At 50.9% G+C, this 17,621-nt stretch overlaps 1 protein-coding gene across 1 annotated transcript; it reads left to right on the top strand.

The window, feature by feature from the left end:
* Positions 1-240: 240 nt before the first annotated feature.
* Positions 241-16,800, top strand: PFICI_11786 (uncharacterized protein; the record flags this gene model as incomplete). The annotated part of the gene is made up of 2 exons (XM_007840367.1): positions 241-6,003; positions 6,067-16,800. The coding sequence occupies 2 exons, from the start codon at positions 241-243 to the stop codon at positions 16,798-16,800; spliced, it is 16,497 nt and encodes a 5,498-aa protein (XP_007838558.1).
* Between the last annotated feature and the right edge of the window lie 821 nt (positions 16,801-17,621).

Raw genomic sequence — 17,621 nt, 5'->3', positions numbered from 1 at the left:
GGTGAACATGAGAACGTCGTCGAAAAGATCGTGGTCTGGGTCATTATCGTCAGGAGAGATCTCGATGAGAACTGATCTTGGTCGGTGTCCCTGGAGAATGTCGAGTATAAAATGAAGAGGTCTGACAGTGACGGAGGGTTGTCCAGGAACTGCAAGATTCCCATAGCTAGCAACACTCATACCTTCTCGTTTAACTCCTGTGTTGAATTAGCTCCTTTTTCTCAAGTGAAGAAGCCGAAAATGGCTCCAGGCGCAATCTTTCCTACTGATGACGGCCTTGACATCTGTCAAGAGCCAGTCTCCATCCCTCAGAGCATTGCCTTGTCTCTGAATGTCAAACACACAGAGATAGAAGACCTGTATCAGTGCACACCCTTGCAAGAAGCCTTGATCACTCTTTCCACCAAGGGTTCTTCAGCTTATGTGAAGCATGTGGTTTTGTCTTTGAACCCCAATGCAGACACTGAAAGGCTTCGACTGGCAGTTGAAGATGCTGTCAAAGCCATCCCCGTATTGCGCACTCGCATTGCCCATTCCGATCACCTCGGTTTCAGGCAGGTCGTCCTCTCGAAAAAGGTCGAATGGTCCGAGGCAGCTTCTCTAGAAGAATGTCAGGAGAAGACAGAGTCGGAGAAATGGGGCATTGGCGACCCCTTGGTGCGCTATACACTGGTAAAGGATGCCCAGGGAGCGACACGGTGGTTTGTCTGGGCCATCCACCACGCGCTCTACGATGGCTGGACGTTCCCACTCATGGTTGAACAAGTCTGCCAGAGATATGATGGATGCCTTGTCAAGCCACTTCCATCATACAAGCACTTTGTGGAACACATTGCCAGTAAGAACCAGAATGGTTCAGAGCAGTACTGGCAATCTGCCCTCACAAATGTCCAACACTCGCCCTTTCCAGCACTTCCAGAACTTTCATATGCGCCAAAGGCCGACAGCACAGTGGAGCATCTTTGTCCTCCAATACCCAGAGTCCAGGGCATTTCGAGGACAGCACTCCTTCGTGCAGCATGGGCCTTGGTTATGAAACGCTTCCATGATTCAGAGGACACCATCTTTGGGACTGTCATTTCTGGTCGGCTTGAGGCTCTCAAAGGCATTCAGTCCCTCATCGGCCCAACCGTCTCTACTGCTCCCATGCGTATCAAGGTCAACCACAATGATACCGTGGAGAGCTATCTCGGGGCAATAGAGACGCAAGGACATGAGTTGAACTCATTTGGCCAGTACGGTCTGCATCAAATCTCCAAACTTGGCAATGATGCTCGCCAGGCTTGCGGCTTCCAGACTCTGCTCGTGGTACAGCCCGGAGAAGAGACTCATGCCATTGCGAGCAACGTAGGCGAGTGGAAACGTCTAGAGACTGACGTCGGCCGCTCATCCTATGCATTGACCATTCAGTGCTTCATCAATCAGACAGGAATCAGGATGGTCGCCATCTTTGATTCCGTGACAATCGACTCGTGGAAGGCACAGAAAATGCTCGAGCAGCTCGCTTTCGTCACGCAACAACTGGCTGAATCTCCTCCGTCGCGATCCGTGACTGATGTTAACACGACCATGTCCCCGAGCGATTTGCAAGACATATGGCGGTGGAACTCGGAGGTGCCACCTGCTGAAGAGACTTGCGTGCACGACTTGATCTCGACAGTGGCAAGCAGGCAGCCAGACGCTCTAGCAATATGCGCTTGGGACGGAAACCTGACCTACAAGGAAGTCGACGAAATGTCAACACGCGTCGCGCGCCACTTGGTCAGCAAAGGGTTTTCTGTACAGTCCATGGTCCCACTATGTCTTGAAAAGTCCAAATGGACCGCGGTGGCAATGCTGGGCGTTATGAAGGCTGGTGGCGTATCGATCGCATTAGATACTACGCAGCCAGAGGACCGCCTGAAGAGTATCGTTGAACAAGTCCAGCCAGAATTCATCATTTCATCGGTTAAGAACAAGTCGCTGGCGCAACGCGTTGGCGGCTGCAATGTGGTTGTCATTGGACAAGAATCCTTTGCCACTATGGACACGATGCCAGTTACCATAATGCCAAGCGTCCTTCCATCCTATAAGCTAATGGTGCTCTTCACTTCTGGAAGCACAGGCTCTCCAAAGGGTGCAGTCATGACACATTCTTCGTTTTCGACTGGTATCAAACATCACGGATCTGTTTTTGGAATCGGCCCCGGTGAGCGCGTGTATGACTTTGCATCATACAGCTTTGATATCGCTTGGTTCAACGTGCTGCAGGCATTTTCACACGGTGCTTGTCTTTGCGTTCCCTCGGAATCGGAGCGAAAAGATGACTTGGAGAATTCAATAGCTCGATTCAAGGCGACTGTCCTATTCTTGACTCCATCAGTCTGCCGGCTCTTACACCCTGACAACCTCCCAGATGTCAGGTGCGTGGCCTTGGGTGGCGAGCCACAGAAATGGACCGATTTCCAGTCATGGCCTGCAAACGTGCGAAAGCTCAGCGTGTATGGTCCTGCTGAATGCACTGTCGTATCAGCCGCTACCGATGCCAAAATTCTGCAACGTGGCGACATGTATATTGGTAAAGGCCTCGGCAGCGCCAACTGGATCTTGACCAACTCTGAAACCCCGACACTGGCCCCGGTCGGCACGGTCGGCGAGCTCTGGATAGAAGGACCTCTAGTCGGCCAAGGTTATATCAATCGTACCAATGAAGCATTTGTTGAGAATCCTTCTTGGTTGCTCCAAGGATGCTCTAGCCATCCTGGCCGCCGCGGTCGGCTCTACAGAACGGGAGATCTTGTGCGCTACAATCCTGACGGTACCCTCGCATTCGCCGGCCGCAAAGACAATCAGGTCAAGATTCGAGGACAACGAGTTGAGTTGGGTGAAATCGAACACCACATCCGCCGACAGCTTAATGAAGTTTGTCATCCTAAACCCTTTGACGGGCTTGTGGTGGCAGATTTGATAGTGCCTGAAAGCAGTAGCAATCCGACTTTGGTCGCATTTGTTCACCAGAAATCGGACCATGTGGGGTTAGATGAAATCCAGTCAGAAGAAGCGTGGTCCGAAGCAATTCATCAGCTTGTAGATGGTTTATACGAGCGCTTGTCTGATGTTCTGCCTTCGTACATGGTTCCTAATGCATTCATTCCAGTCAGAAAAGTCCCCATGACAAACAACGGCAAGACAGATCGACGGCAGCTGCGCGACATGGGACGTACCAGTTTTCGCGCTTGCACCCTCAGAGAGCAAGACACCATGAGAATCACCCCGTCCAACAATGTCGAAAGAATCCTTCTGGAGGTTTGGGCAGAAGTACTCAACATGGGGTCAAGCGACATCTCGACAGATGTCTCGTTCCTGCGTATCGGCGGAGATTCCATCACGGCCATGCAAGTAGTATCACGGTGTCGATCTCAAGGCATTCTCCTTACAGTAGGGGAAATGATCCGAGAGCAAACAATCCAGAAGATTGCAAAGATCTGCACCGTTGCGACACATGTGTCTTCTCTCGTTGAAGAGGAACCAGAGGGAATCGCCTGGGCGTTATCACCGATACAGCAAATGTTCCTCGAGTTCCACCCAGAGGGTCTGAACCATTTCAATCAAGGGTTTCTGCTGAAGCTGCGCAACACAATCCCTAGCGATGTCATTCAAAGTGCGTTGGAGGTTGTGGTTGATCGGCATTCGATGCTCCGCGCACGCTTTCAGCAGAATGAACATGGCAAGTGGACGCAAGTGGTTTCCGAAAACGGCCCGACTTCGTTTCGATTCGATGAAGCTTCTGTAACATCGATAGGTCAAGTCGATGAGTTTGTGAATGCTCAGCATGATAGTATCGACATTGTCAATGGCCCAGTATTTGCAGCTGGTCTCCTCACTGATGCGCAAGGAGTACAGTTCCTGTCGCTCGTGGCCCATCATCTAGTCATTGACCTGGTGTCATGGCGGATTCTGTGGCATGAAGTTGAATCCATGGTCAGAAAAGGAGAAAGCCTTGCGCATCGGCCGACGTCGTTCCATTCCTGGTGCGAATTGCAGCAAAAGGAAAGCCGGTCACTTTCGCTGGACCGAGTCCTTCCCTTTCCCTTTAACCGCCCCAACTTGGAGTACTGGGGTATATCCGCAGCGGAAAATACGCATGGAGGTATCAAGAATTACAACATCCATCTAGATGTTGATACGACCAATCTCTTGCTCGGCAAAAGCAACCAAGCTTTTGGTACTGAAGTCACCGACATCTTGGTGGCAGCCTTGGACTATTCATTCCAACAAGTTTTCGCAGACCGTCAGCCACCCCCAGTCCATTTGGAAGGCCACGGTAGGGAGCCTCTTGGCCAAGTCGAGGTTGATCTTTCAGAAACCGTGGGCTGGTTCACTACCATGTACCCTCTTCAGCTTCCCGTAGCGGCCGCCGAGCAAGACATGGCCGACTGGGTCAGGATCGCCAAGGACCTTCGACGTCGTGTCCCTGGCAAGGGGCGTCCCTATTTCAATCACCTCTATGGAACGCCCAGAGACGGTCAACTCTTTTCTGAAGACGACGTTCCCGAGGTAACACTCAATTTCACCGGCGTATATCAGCAGTTGGAGAAGAGCAGTGGGCTTTTCCAGCTTCAAGGTAGATCTGGCGAATCTGGAAGATCACTGAGCTCGCTGCCGAGTGCCAAGAGGTTTTGTTTGGTTGAAGTCTTGGTGGGTGTTGCCAATGGTGTCATGAGCATTTCTTTTGCAGTCCACGAAAAGATGCGGTACCAGCTGCAGTTGGAAGCCTGGATGACCAACTTTGCGCAGAAGTTGACACTCGCCGCCACCTGTTTGTCCGAGCGGGCACCTTACTTTACACCCAGCGACTTTCCTCTGCTGGAAACCACGTACAAGGATTTGGACACGCTGATTGGTCAAACACTTCCCGAAGCGAGCGTGTCGATAGACAGGGTCCAAGACATTTACCCCTGCACTTCACTCCAAAATGGCATCCTCCTTAGTATCAGCAAAGGAACCGCATCCTATGCAAACTATTTTGTATGGGAGTGTCATGCTCAGAGCAATAGTCCGATCCTTGCCGAGCAGCTCAGGACGGCGTGGATCAGCGTGGCTGCGCACCACCCGATTCTTTCCACCGTCTTTGTACCGCGCCTCAACGTTGGCGACTTCGTCCAAGTGCTGCTTCAACAACAATCTCCAAGGGTCTCGGTTATCAATTCTGATGCAAGGCGACCGGCAGATGTTTTGAAAGAGCTAGAACGACCAGTATTCACTGCTGGGGAACCAGAGCACGCCTTTACAATATGCACGGCCCGGAATGGCGATGTGGCTTGTCGGCTGGACGTTACCCACGCCCTGATTGATGCTGCATCCGTTCAAATCCTGATGCGCGATCTCTCAAAGGCCTATGATGGCATGGCAGCGTCTTCAAACGCGCCCTTTAGCCAATACATACGACACGTGACGAATGCGAATAATGCTGAAAGTCTCCAGTTTTGGACGCGGCTCCTCGCAAATACCCAAAGGTGCTACTTTCCGTCAGAGAGCGCCATTGGTTCGCCCATACATGCAAAGTCTCAGACTCGAGTCTCCCTTCCATTGAGCACAACGTCTGGACTACACCCTTTCTGCCAGAGCAAGGGCATTACACGCTCAGTCTTCATGCAGATAGTCTGGGCCATTGTGCTATCCCAGTATACTGGTTCAAGAGACGTCTGCTTTGGCTATCTGGCATCAAGTCGTGATATACCCATCAACGGCATCGAGAACACGGTCGGGCCATTGATCAATGTCCTGATCAGTCGCATCAACCTGGACGGTACCGCTCAGCACGTTGTCTCGGACACTTTTGAGCAATCTGCCAAGCAGTTGACTTATCGCTATACCAGTCTCGCCGAGATCCAGCACGAGTTGGGTCTCAATGGTGGACCCTTGTTCAACACTGCAATGACCGTTCGCGAGTCGCGCCAGGCCAAGGGGCAATATGATGGCGACCTCAGCTTTGATGAAATCGACGGGGCAGATCCGGACGAGGTTTGAATACTTCCCTCTGCACACAGTTACGAAAATGAATTGCTGACATATCTTTTCCTTCAGTTTGATGTCACTGTTGTCGTTGGAATCGATGGAGTCAGCACAGATGTCAGTCTTGTTTACCGTGACGGCTTCCTCAGTCCCATCACAGCGCAAGGAGTTGCTGGTATGATGTGTGATGCGATTGAGTACATACTAAGCATCAATATCCAACCCAACGACAACAACATACAAGATGATCTCTGCCTGTATGATGCCTTCTTCTTTCACCGCACTGGTTTCCACGAGGATCTTGGAGTCGAGTTCTGGGGAAAGGAATTTGAAGGCTCCGAAGCACCGCAATTTCCTAGTCTGCCGTCGCCTACATATACGCCCCGCCTTGATGATGCCGTGCATCACAATATTCAAGGCCTTGATTTCCGCAATTTGAAATTTGCGGCAACGACGATAGTTGTGGCCGCTTGGTCGATCTTAGCAGCCCGGTATGCCAGTTCCGACCAAGCTATATTTGGAACTGTTGTGGCCAAGCAGACAACGGCACATCAAAGGGACCAAATGGGCAGCCGCCCGACTTTCTCACCGACTGACACACTGGGTGTGCCAATGTTTGTCAAGATGGATCAAGCTTGGCGCGTGAGCGAGTTTTTGGCGCATGTCCAGAAAAAGGAAGAGGACACTGAACATTTCGGGCAAGTTGGCCGCGAATGGCTTCGCAGAATAAGCGAGGAGCTGAGGCGGGCATGCCAGTACCAGACGCTGTTGGTGGTTCTGCCTGAGCAATCTGAAGGCGCGCATTCGATTCTGAATATTCGCGGCCAACGCTCTGAAGGGCACAAGGCCGGCAAAACAGTTGAGCAGGCCGAAGCAGAGTGCTCACTGATAATCACGTGTCAGCTCCAAGAACAAGGCGCGGAATTGTTCATTTCTTTTGACAGCACAATTATCCCCAGGGAACAAATGACCCGCATCATTCATCAATTCCAGCACATCCTGGACCAAGTATTGAGCTTGGATCATGTACAGTTGCATGAAATCAGCATGGCAAGCAGCGCCGACCTCCATGAGATTTGGCTTCGCAACGCAACTCCTCCCGAGCCTGTTTCGGCGTGTGTGCATGATTTGATTGCCAAAACTGTCCAGAAACAGCCTGAAGCACCCGCAATCTGTGCTTGGGATGGAGGACTCACCTATCAGCAACTCGATGCGCTTTCAACCAAGTTGGCGCAGCAACTCTTACAATTGGGCATCCCGCTCGAGAGCCCCATATGCTTGTGCTTTGAAAAGTCAGTCTGGACGTCTGTAGCCATACTTGGCGTAATGAAGGCAGGTGGCGTCTCTGTCAATCTAGACATGTCGCAACCCAGATCTCGTCTACAGTCTATTGTTGATCAGGTGGTGCCACGGCTGATCCTGTCGTCACGAGGAAACATTGACGTGGCGCGTCAACTCGGACCATACAAGGTGCTGACATTGGACAAGGAGCTTGAAACCCTCGCCAACCCATCCGTCGAGCTGCCTCTGATTACCTCAAAGAGCCCTCTCTACATTGTCTTTACTTCTGGCAGCACAGGAACACCAAAAGGAGTTGTGATCAGCCACAGTAACTTTTCCAGCGCCATCAACCATCAACAAGCCCTTGGTTTCAGATCCACATCCCGAGTCTATGACTTTGCCTCGTATGCTTTCGATGTATCTTGGTCGAACTGTCTGCATACATTGGCCGCGGGTGGTTGCTTATGCGTTCCTTCTGATGAAGACCGCAAACAAAACCTTTTGGAGTCCATGCGTAATCTGGAGGCCAATTATGTTGACCTCACTCCCACGGTTGCACAATTTCTATCGCCTTTGCAGGTTCCTCAGCTCAAGACTCTCAATCTAGGTGGCGAGGCGTTGGTACCAGGCACATTCGACCATTGGCCGGAAGACATTAGGATCATCAATGCATATGGCCCTGCGGAATGTACAGTTGTCAGCACGTACGCAGAGGTGGGTCGGTCCAAGCAGGATCTTGGTATCGGTACGGTATTAGGTACTGTCACCTGGGTGGTTGACCCTGACACGGACAGGCTGGCTGCCATTGGCACAGTAGGTGAGCTCTGGATCGAGGGACCCCTTGTTGCCCAGGGATATCTCAACGATCCCGAGCGAACTGCTCAATCCTTTGTCCAAGACCCGTCTTGGCTTCTGGCAGGCAGTGCTGGCTTTGCGGGACGTTCTGGCCGACTCTACAAGACTGGCGATTTGGTCTGTTACAATGTTGACGGGTCGCTCAGCTATGTTGGCCGCAAAGATACCCAGGTCAAGATCAATGGCCAACGAGTGGAACTCGGCGAGATTGAACATCATATTCAAAGAGCCCTTTCCAATGTTGCTCCCGACTTCAATGGAATTGTGGTGACAGAGGTCATTAGCCCCCTTGGCAGCCATCACCCAGTTCTGTTGGCGTTCATTGGCCAGGTTTACCAAAATTCAAGGAAGGATGGACATCAACACGACAAGATGGACACCGGGGCCATAAAGTCAATCGCCGCAGGTCTCCAAGCGCAGCTGTCCGCTGTCCTACCATCCCATATGCTTCCAACCGCCTATATACCTACTGAAGACATGTATATGACGGCGACTGGCAAGGCTGACCGCCGCCGGATACGCCAGACGTATTCATTATTGAAATTGGAACAAATCATTGCATTGGGCTCGGCAACACATGAGCGACGACAGCCTCAAACGTCCCAAGAACGGCGGTTGCAATCTCTTTGGGCAAGCGTGCTTGGTCTTGATACGAACCGTATCGGATTGGACGATGACTTTTTCCGCATGGGCGGCGATTCTATTGGAGCGATGAAACTTGTCGGTCAAGCTCGAGAACAAGGCTTTTCCTTGACCATTGTGGACATTTTTACCCATCCGCGCCTGGAACAGCTTGCCAAGTTACTGGTCAAGAAGGATGAAGGCCACCAGATGAGTATTCCCCCATTTTCCCTGCTTGGCGCCGCTGTGGATAGAGACTTGGCCGTACAAAGTGCCGCATCGCTGTGTAGGATCGAGCCCGACCAGATCGAAGACATTTTTGGATGCACGCCCTTGCAAGAAGGTCTTCTAGCAATGACGGCTCTGCATTCCGGACACTATACTGGTCAATTTGTCTATGAATTGCCGTCCAATGTCGACCTGGATCGATTCGCCAGAGCCTGTGAACAAGTCACGGTAGATGCATCCATATTACGAACCCGCATCGTTGATCTGAAAGGAGCTGGCCTCGTGCAGGTGGTCATCAAGGATCCAGCACCATGCATCAGGACAGACAACCTGGAAGAATACCTGGAAGCAGACAAGAAAGAGCCAATGGGGCTTGGGACCGCTCTCACAAAGTTTGCTCTTGCCACCAACCCTAATGGCCCTAAGGTGCATTTTGTATGGACCATCCACCATGCATTATACGACGGATGGTCGATGCCCTTGCTTCTAAAGGCGATTGATCAGACGTACCGAGGCGACTCATGTTCTCTCTCGACGCCGTTTCAGCGATTTATACAATACGTCGCCAGCGTGGATGAACAAGCAGGAACCAATTTCTGGCGCCAACAATTAGAGGGCTCGGATGCACCTCAGTTCCCTCTTTTGCCTTCAAAGAATTATCACCCAACCGCCGACAGCAGGTTGGATCATGAAATCACCTGGAAAGAGTACGGCGCCAGTGAGTTTACCGTCTCGACATTGGTCCGCACAGCGTGGGCAATCCTGGCAGCGCGGCATACCGATTCAGATGAAGCCGTATTTGGCACAACCTTGACAGGGCGACAGGCAGCTGTTGAAGGTGTCGAACTCATAATGGGCCCGACTTTTGCCACTGTTCCAGTGCGCGTGTCAATCGACCAGACCACCAGCCTGCATGATTTAATGCTCAAGGTACAAAATCAGGCAGCGCAAATGATTCCATTCGAGCAAATGGGACTTCAAAACATTCGAAAGATTTGCAATGACACTGAATGGAAGGGCGATTTTCAGACACTGCTAGTGGTGCATCCTGAGAAAAGAGACTTGGATGATGCAAGCCTATTCTGTCAGTTGCAACACCCCGACAAAAGCAACGGGGGCGAGAAGGATTCTTTCGCTACAAATGCGTTGGAAATTGAGTGTTTCATAAAAAAAAGCGGCGTGGACTTGCGCATTACGTTTGATTCTGCCATTGTGCCACGACCGCAAGCGAAGAGACTCGCTCAGCAGTTTGATCACTTGTTGCAACAACTTCGCTCTGACCAAAACAGGCAAAGGAGCATTGAAAGTCTCAACATGGTCGGAAAGAAAGATCTACTTGATATCTGGAATTGGAACGCTACCATACCAGCTTCTGTTGAATCATCAGTGCCAAAACTCCTGGCGGAAACCTTTCACCAGAAACCAAGCAAGACGGCCATTTGTGCTTGGGACGGAGAGTTCACTTATGGAGAATTGGACTCCCTTTCGACACAATTAGCTCATTGCCTTATTGACGAATTTGGCATTGGCCCGGACATCCTCGTTCCACTGCTATTCGAAAAGTCAAAGTGGGCGCCAGTTGCCATATTGGGAACAATAAAAGCCGGCGGTACATGTGTGCCAATGGATCCTTCGCAGGCAGAAGACACATTGAAACGGATCGTGGAGCAGGTAAACCCAAAGGTCATTCTGTCCTCCTCATCCAATGAGCTGCTCGCCAAGCAGCTTTGTGCTGGAGTCCAGGTTGTCAACATACATGACGCTTTGCAACGCACCAAGAAGCGTAACAATGCTAACACAGCAATCAGTCCTGATAACATGTTATATGTCATCTTCACTTCTGGCAGTACAGGAGCACCAAAGGGCGCTGTCGTCAATCATCGAAATTTCTGCAGCGCCATGAAGCATCAACTATCACCACTAGGATACACTTCAGAGCACCGCGTATATGATTTCTCGTCCTATGCCTTTGATGTTGCTTGGTCCAATCTTTTGTATACTTTGTATGCTGGTGGCTGTGTGTGCATCCCTTCAGAGCTAGATCGAAAGCGCGATCTCACCGGCTCCATCCAAAGACTGGGAGCAACATATTTGGACCTTACACCGTCTGTTGCTGAGCTGCTCTCCCACTCACAGGTCCCAAGTGTCACGCACGTGGTGTTTGGAGGAGAGGCACTTACCGAAGCTGCCTATTCCCACTGGCCAGAACATGTCCGGCTCATCAACGTTTATGGACCATCTGAATGCACAATCAATAGCACATCGACCATAATCAACCCCAATGAGAAGCACCAGCGTGGGATTGGAAATGGTATTGGTGCCGCGACATGGATTGTTGCAAGCAATGGTGAGCTAGCTCCCATTGGCGCAGTTGGGGAGCTCTGGCTTGAAGGCCCCATTGTCGGAGCAGGTTACTTGAGCAGCCCGACAGAGACATTGGCGGCGTTTGTCGAGAATCCATCGTGGCTACTCCAAGGAGACGGTTCTACACGTCCAGGGCGAACAGGTCGCCTGTACAAGACGGGAGACCTGGTCAGGTATAATCCTGACGGCTCTCTTGGGTTTGTTGGCCGCAAGGACACGCAGGTCAAAATCCGTGGCCAACGCGTCGAGCTCACTGCAGTTGAAGACTACATGTATCAGTTGCTCCGTGAATCCTCTTCAGGGCCACCAGAGCGCAGAGGTGTCAGCAAAGCGTCTGACGTTGCCCTTGTGGCTGAAGTGATTACGGCAAAAGACCGAAATCAACCTGCGCTTGTACTATTCATTTATCCAGGCGAGAGCTTTGTCAAGACAGAGCGCGAATGTTTTCAAGAAGTTGGTCAGATCGCTGCCTTTTTGATGAAAGGATTGGCTGAGTCGGCGCCTCTATATATGCTTCCTAGCGCCTTCTTACCTTTACAGGAACTACCCAAACTGAACTCTCAAAAGGTGAACCGTCGCGAACTCCGCGCCACTTGTTCCTCGCTCACATGGGACGCCATTGCCGCACGGAATGCGCTGAGCAAAGCTACACACGTGCGACGAGTTCCAAAAACCAAGGCAGAAGTACAAATTCAGGCCCTGTGGGCTAGGATCTTGGAATTGGATGCCGTTTCCATCAGTCTCGATGACAATTTCCTACAACTTGGTGGTGACTCGATCAAAGCAATGCGACTGGCCTCTGCTGCGAGGGAAGAGGGCCTCCTCCTCCATGTCGCAGACATTCTACGATATCCAAACCTTGCCGAAGTGGCGAATCATGCAGAGACAGACCACGGCCTCGATGATAAAGATTTCCGCCCATTTTCCTTGTTGGGCTCCGATTCGGACGTGGACAATATCAAATGCAATGTACTGCCACTATACAAAACAACGAAGATTCAAGACATTTTCCACTGTACACCCCTTCAGGCCGGCCTCTTTGCACTGAGCATGCAGAATGAAGCCAACTATATAGCCCGTTTCATTGAGGAATTGCATCCTGATGTCGACACCTCACGTTTCATCAATGCATGGAACCGCACAACCGAGAGCTCACCTATACTGCGAACAAGCTTTGTCCAGCTACCAGAAGGTGGTATCTACCAGGTAGTGACAGAGCCACAGCATTGCTGGCAATTCGGGAGCGATCTCGATACATACATTGAACAGGACAAGGTCCGCACAATGGGTCTAACAGAACCGCTCTCACGGACAGGTCTTGTTCAAGACTGCAAATCAGGCAAACGATTTTTCGTCTGGACTGTACATCACGCTTTATACGATGCATGGTCGTTGAAGCTCCTGTTCGACATGGTCCAGGAGACCTACGAGCGTGAATCCAGCTCGACTCTAGTCCCGTTCCAAGCCTTTGTCAAGCATGTGGTCATGATTGATGATGCCTCGGCCAACGAATTTTGGACGCGGCAATTTGAGAGATTGGAAACACAGCCATTTCCGTCTTTGCCCACCTCGACATATACTCCACGCATCGATCAGAACCTCAGATACCAGGTGCAAGGTCTTTCATGGAGCCAAAACAGCTTCACAGCATCAACCAACATTAGATCGGCATGGAGCGTCCTTGCTGCGAAGCGCAATGCTGCAAGCTCTGCGGTATTTGGATCACTGGTTTCGGGGCGACAAGCTCCAGTGGCTGGAATAGACCGGATCATGGCGCCCACAATCGCAACGGTACCGATCCATGTCACGTTTGACTGGGACCAGACGATTAGGGATTTGTTGAAAGCTGTGCAGGGCCAAGCAGCTGACATGATTGCCTTTGAACAAACTGGTCTCCAGCGCATACGATGCATCAGCGAGCGTGCCAAGATGGCATGTGAATTCCAAACATTGCTGGTTGTTCAACCGGCTAGGCTGGAGTCGGACGGGTCGAGCCTCTTTGTGCCCAAGGACGAGCACTTGGTCGATGACGACGATGAGACCATGACAAACTTTAGTACTTATGCGCTCACAATCCAATGTGAGTTGGAGGAGCAGGGCATGCGTATCCTAGCCAGTTTCGACTCTTCGGTATTGGAAGAGTTGGTAGTACGTCGCATGCTCCAGCAATTCGAACATATCTTGCAACAGATAACGGCAGAAAAGTATCAGACGACGGCAGTGAGCGACATGAGTTTTGAAAGCTCACAAGACTTGCACGACATTATGCAATGGAACGAAACAGTACCAGCACCAGCCGACACATGCATACATGATCTTATCACGCAAATGACGCGCCGGCAACCCGAGGCTCCCGCGGTCGATGCATGGGATGGACAAGCGACCTATGAAGGTCTCGATAGCCTGTCGAATCAACTAGCGCAGCATCTTATTGATCTGGGAGTGGGACCAGAAGTGACAATCCCAGTGTGCTTTGAAAAGTCCATGTGGATGCCGGTGACGATGCTTGGCATCATGAAAGCTGGTGCCGCCTTTGTCCCGGTCGATGTCGGTCAGGCGGAAGGCCGGGCGCGATTGATTCTTGAAAGTTTACAGCCCAAGCTCGTTCTCACCTCCAAGAAATACCGAGACTTTGCTCGGAACCAAGGCTACCATACAGTTGCACCGGAAGATGTTCTCAGTTGCGGTGCAACAGAGGGTATGGATACACTCGGCAACGTGGAAGTGACTCCTCAATCAGCTGCATATATCATTTTCACGTCGGGAAGCACCGGAGTACCAAAAGGCGTAGTCATGGAGCATGGCGCAGCGTGTACAAGTCTTTTGGCCCATGGAGCCGAATTGCGTCTGAGCCCGACTACGCGATTCTTCCAATTTGCATCATATGCATTTGATGCCTGTATTATGGAAACATTGACGAATCTCATCCATGGGGGTTGTATCTGTATTCCACCAGAAGAATCAAAGCTTGAACGATTGGCAGAGAGTATCAATGAGATGAGGGCCAACACATTGTTTGCAACTCCATCCGTCGCGCGTATTTTGCAGCCGGATCAGGTTCCAAGCCTCAGCACCCTCGCTATAGGGGGAGAGTATGTGTCGCTCACAGATACTCAAAGATGGATGCACCTTCCCCGTCTCTTGGAGGTTTATGGGCCGACGGAATGCGCAGTCTTGAGCGTCATGCAACTTTTGACCGGAAATAGCGTACCTGCGCAAACTATCGGCAGAGGTGTTGGTTGTGCAACGTGGGTGGTGGATCCAGAAAACCACAATAGCCTCACACCCATCGGAGCAGTTGGCGAGCTGCTGATCGAAGGCAATATCCTTGCCAGAGGGTATCTCCACGACGAGCTTCGGACTGCAGCAGCTTTTGTGGAAAATCCGTCATTTTTGGCAGAGGCCGGACGACGTGGCCGTCTTTACAAGACCGGAGATCTTGTTCGATATAACCCCGACGGCACGCTGATATGTGTCGGGCGCAAAGATAACCAAGTGAAAATGAATGGCCAGCGCGTGGAACTGGGTGAGATTGAATACCACGTAGGACAACTTTTGGCCAGCCCTTCAGCAGCTCACGGCAGTGGCATTGAGCTGGCGGTAGAAATCATCAAGGCCGGAGATGCTACTCAACCCATGCTAGTCGCTTTCATCTGTCCGGGAAAGTCTGCTCTTCTGCCAGCAGACGAGTGCGCCGTGAAAGTGCGAGAAATGACAGCTGGCTTGGCTGACAAGCTAGCGAAAGTCATTCCACTTCACATGATCCCCAGCGTTTACATCCCTTTGCAGAGTATGCCCATGATGATGACTGGAAAGCTGGACCGCAAAGCTTTGCGATGCAAAGGAAGCTCATTCACCAGATCCGAATTGGCGGCCATGAGCATGCAAACCGACACGCCGAAACGACTGCCTACAAGTCAAATGGAACGCGACTTGGCACAAATATGGGCACGGATTTTGAATGTCAACACCGAGATTGGCTTGGACGACAACTTCTTCAGCTTGGGCGGTGACTCCATCTCTGCCATGCAGGTCTCGTCGGCAGCACGCTCAAAGGGTTACCACATTCCTACCAGGGACTTCAAGTCCAAGAACACCATTGCAAAGCTTTGCAACTCAGTAGTCGTTCAAAGCGAAGCAGCTCGCCCCTTGGTCCCGAGCAAGGCTACTCATTCTGGTGGCCACTTTAGTCTTTCACCAATCCAGAGGTTTCATTTTGAGACAAGGCCAGAAGGCCCCGATTGGGCGGATCTTCCATTCTACCTTCGAATCACCAATCGCATAGAGTCTGGATTGATGTACGATGCTCTTCACCAACTGGTGGAAAGACACCCAATGCTGCGGGCTCGCTTCAGCCGCAGTGAGGCGGCCGGCGAATGGATGCAGTATGTCTGCGAAAGTACAAAAGACTCTCTCTTGTTCAAACGATTCGATGAGACTAGCGAAACACAAAAGGCTGCTCTCATTGCAGAGTGCCGTGCTAGCATTGACATTGAGAATGGACCCTCTTTCGTGGCTGCTCTTTTCGAAGACCACCAGGAGCAGACCTTGTTCCTCACAACCCATCACCTGGTCATAGACTTTGTGTCGTGGCGATTAATTTTTCAGGACTTGGAGGATTTCCTGACACGAGGAGAGTTTATTACTCTCCCCATCACATCCTTTGAGGAGTGGTGCCGGCTGCAGAAAGATTACGCGGCCAAAACCCTAGAGCCCACGGATGCGCTGAACCACGTGCCATACCCACAACCTGCGGATTACTGGGGAACAGAAGACGCGAAACCGGGCAAGGAATCGTACACTAGAAAGCAGTTCTATCTTGATGATGCCACCAGCTCAGCCGTCCTTGGTTCTCGCAGCGCAGATCTGCAAGCACGGCCTCATGAACTGATGATGGGAGCTCTGAGCTACTCTTTCAGCCGCGTTTTCCAGGATCGTCCTCTCCCACGAATCTTTACTGAAAGTCACGGCCGTGAAGCTTGGGAGGACTCAATCGACCTATCTCAGACGGTCGGCTGGTTCACGACCGTCTTTCCTGTACAGATTCACGTAGGGCCAGAGGACAGTGTGGTTGACTTTGTCTCGAAGACGAGGGACAGCCTACGCAACACGCCCCGTCAGGGTTGGTCTTACTTTGCATCCAAGTACCTCAACGAAAATGGCCGCAAGGCCTTTTCCCAAGATCACATGGAAATCAACTTCAACTTCCTGGGGCAGTTCCAGCAGCTAGAACGCGAATCGTCTCTGCTAGAATCAGTGAACCTCCCGGACAATTGCAAACCAGTCGGGATGGCGCCCATAGACACTGTCGGCACAATCGATGTCGTCATCTTCATTGAGAGGGGTCAGGTCCATGCCGACTTCAAGTACAACAGCCGAGTCCGTTATCGAGACCGAATCGAGGCTTGGATCCAGATGTTCAAGGAGACTTTGGTGAAAATGGCAAAGACTGTGTAGATGAATTCAAGCTCGGAATAGGGGCGGGGGTTCTTTTTTTTTTTTTTTTTTTTTGTCAGAGAGGAGAAGAGGCTTGGATTTGCAGAACGCGAAGAGGGAAAGGAAGCAAAGAACGATGAAAAACCATACAGACTGAATCGATATAATATAGCTTTGTTAGAAACAACAAATATGAGTGTTACCAAAGAAAAGAAAATTTCCAAAACAAATTGAACGCGCGGGTGACAAAGTAGATGGGAAGTCAGACGCTTTCCAAATAAGAAGGCTGTACTCAGGTAGCCTTGTAGGATAAATGACTTCACCGAGAAGGTAAAGGTCGCAGTGCTTGACTTGAAACTTCACATACGCAAAAGGGGACGTATTCGCGGCCTGTACTAACAGCAAATTTGCTTATAGGACTTTCTTCATCTTTGGCCAAACTTTTAGACTGAAAATTAAGCCTTTAAAACAGATGAAAGGCCAGGTAGCATGCAAAATACCTTGATACGTCGCGCTCACAGGTATGTAAGAAAGCTGGGGGTTGCAACCTTCGTACCAATTTGATTGATTTCCAGCCTGCTGATTGGCTGCTGCTGACGTTCTTGCCAAGCAATATGGCCCCAAAACTGTGTTAGAAAAGACTTCAATATTGATTTTAGTCGGATTTGCAAGCATACCCTAGCATTCACTGCAAATTTAATCCCCGCAAAGGGGACAAACATTCAATACCCAAGTATACAGACTGGCGTTTCCCTGAATAGTTGAGTCTCGCCCTGCCTATTTGCGGCATGTTCTCAATGCAAATTTACTCCCCGCAGAGAGGATCAATTTGTAGTATGCAG

This window comes from Pestalotiopsis fici (assembly GCF_000516985.1).
Source record: "Pestalotiopsis fici W106-1 unplaced genomic scaffold PFICI_Scf_9, whole genome shotgun sequence".
NCBI lineage: Eukaryota > Fungi > Ascomycota > Sordariomycetes > Amphisphaeriales > Sporocadaceae > Pestalotiopsis > Pestalotiopsis fici.
The sequence above is the reverse complement of the archived record's forward strand: the minus strand, read 5'-3'. Positions and strand labels throughout refer to the sequence as shown.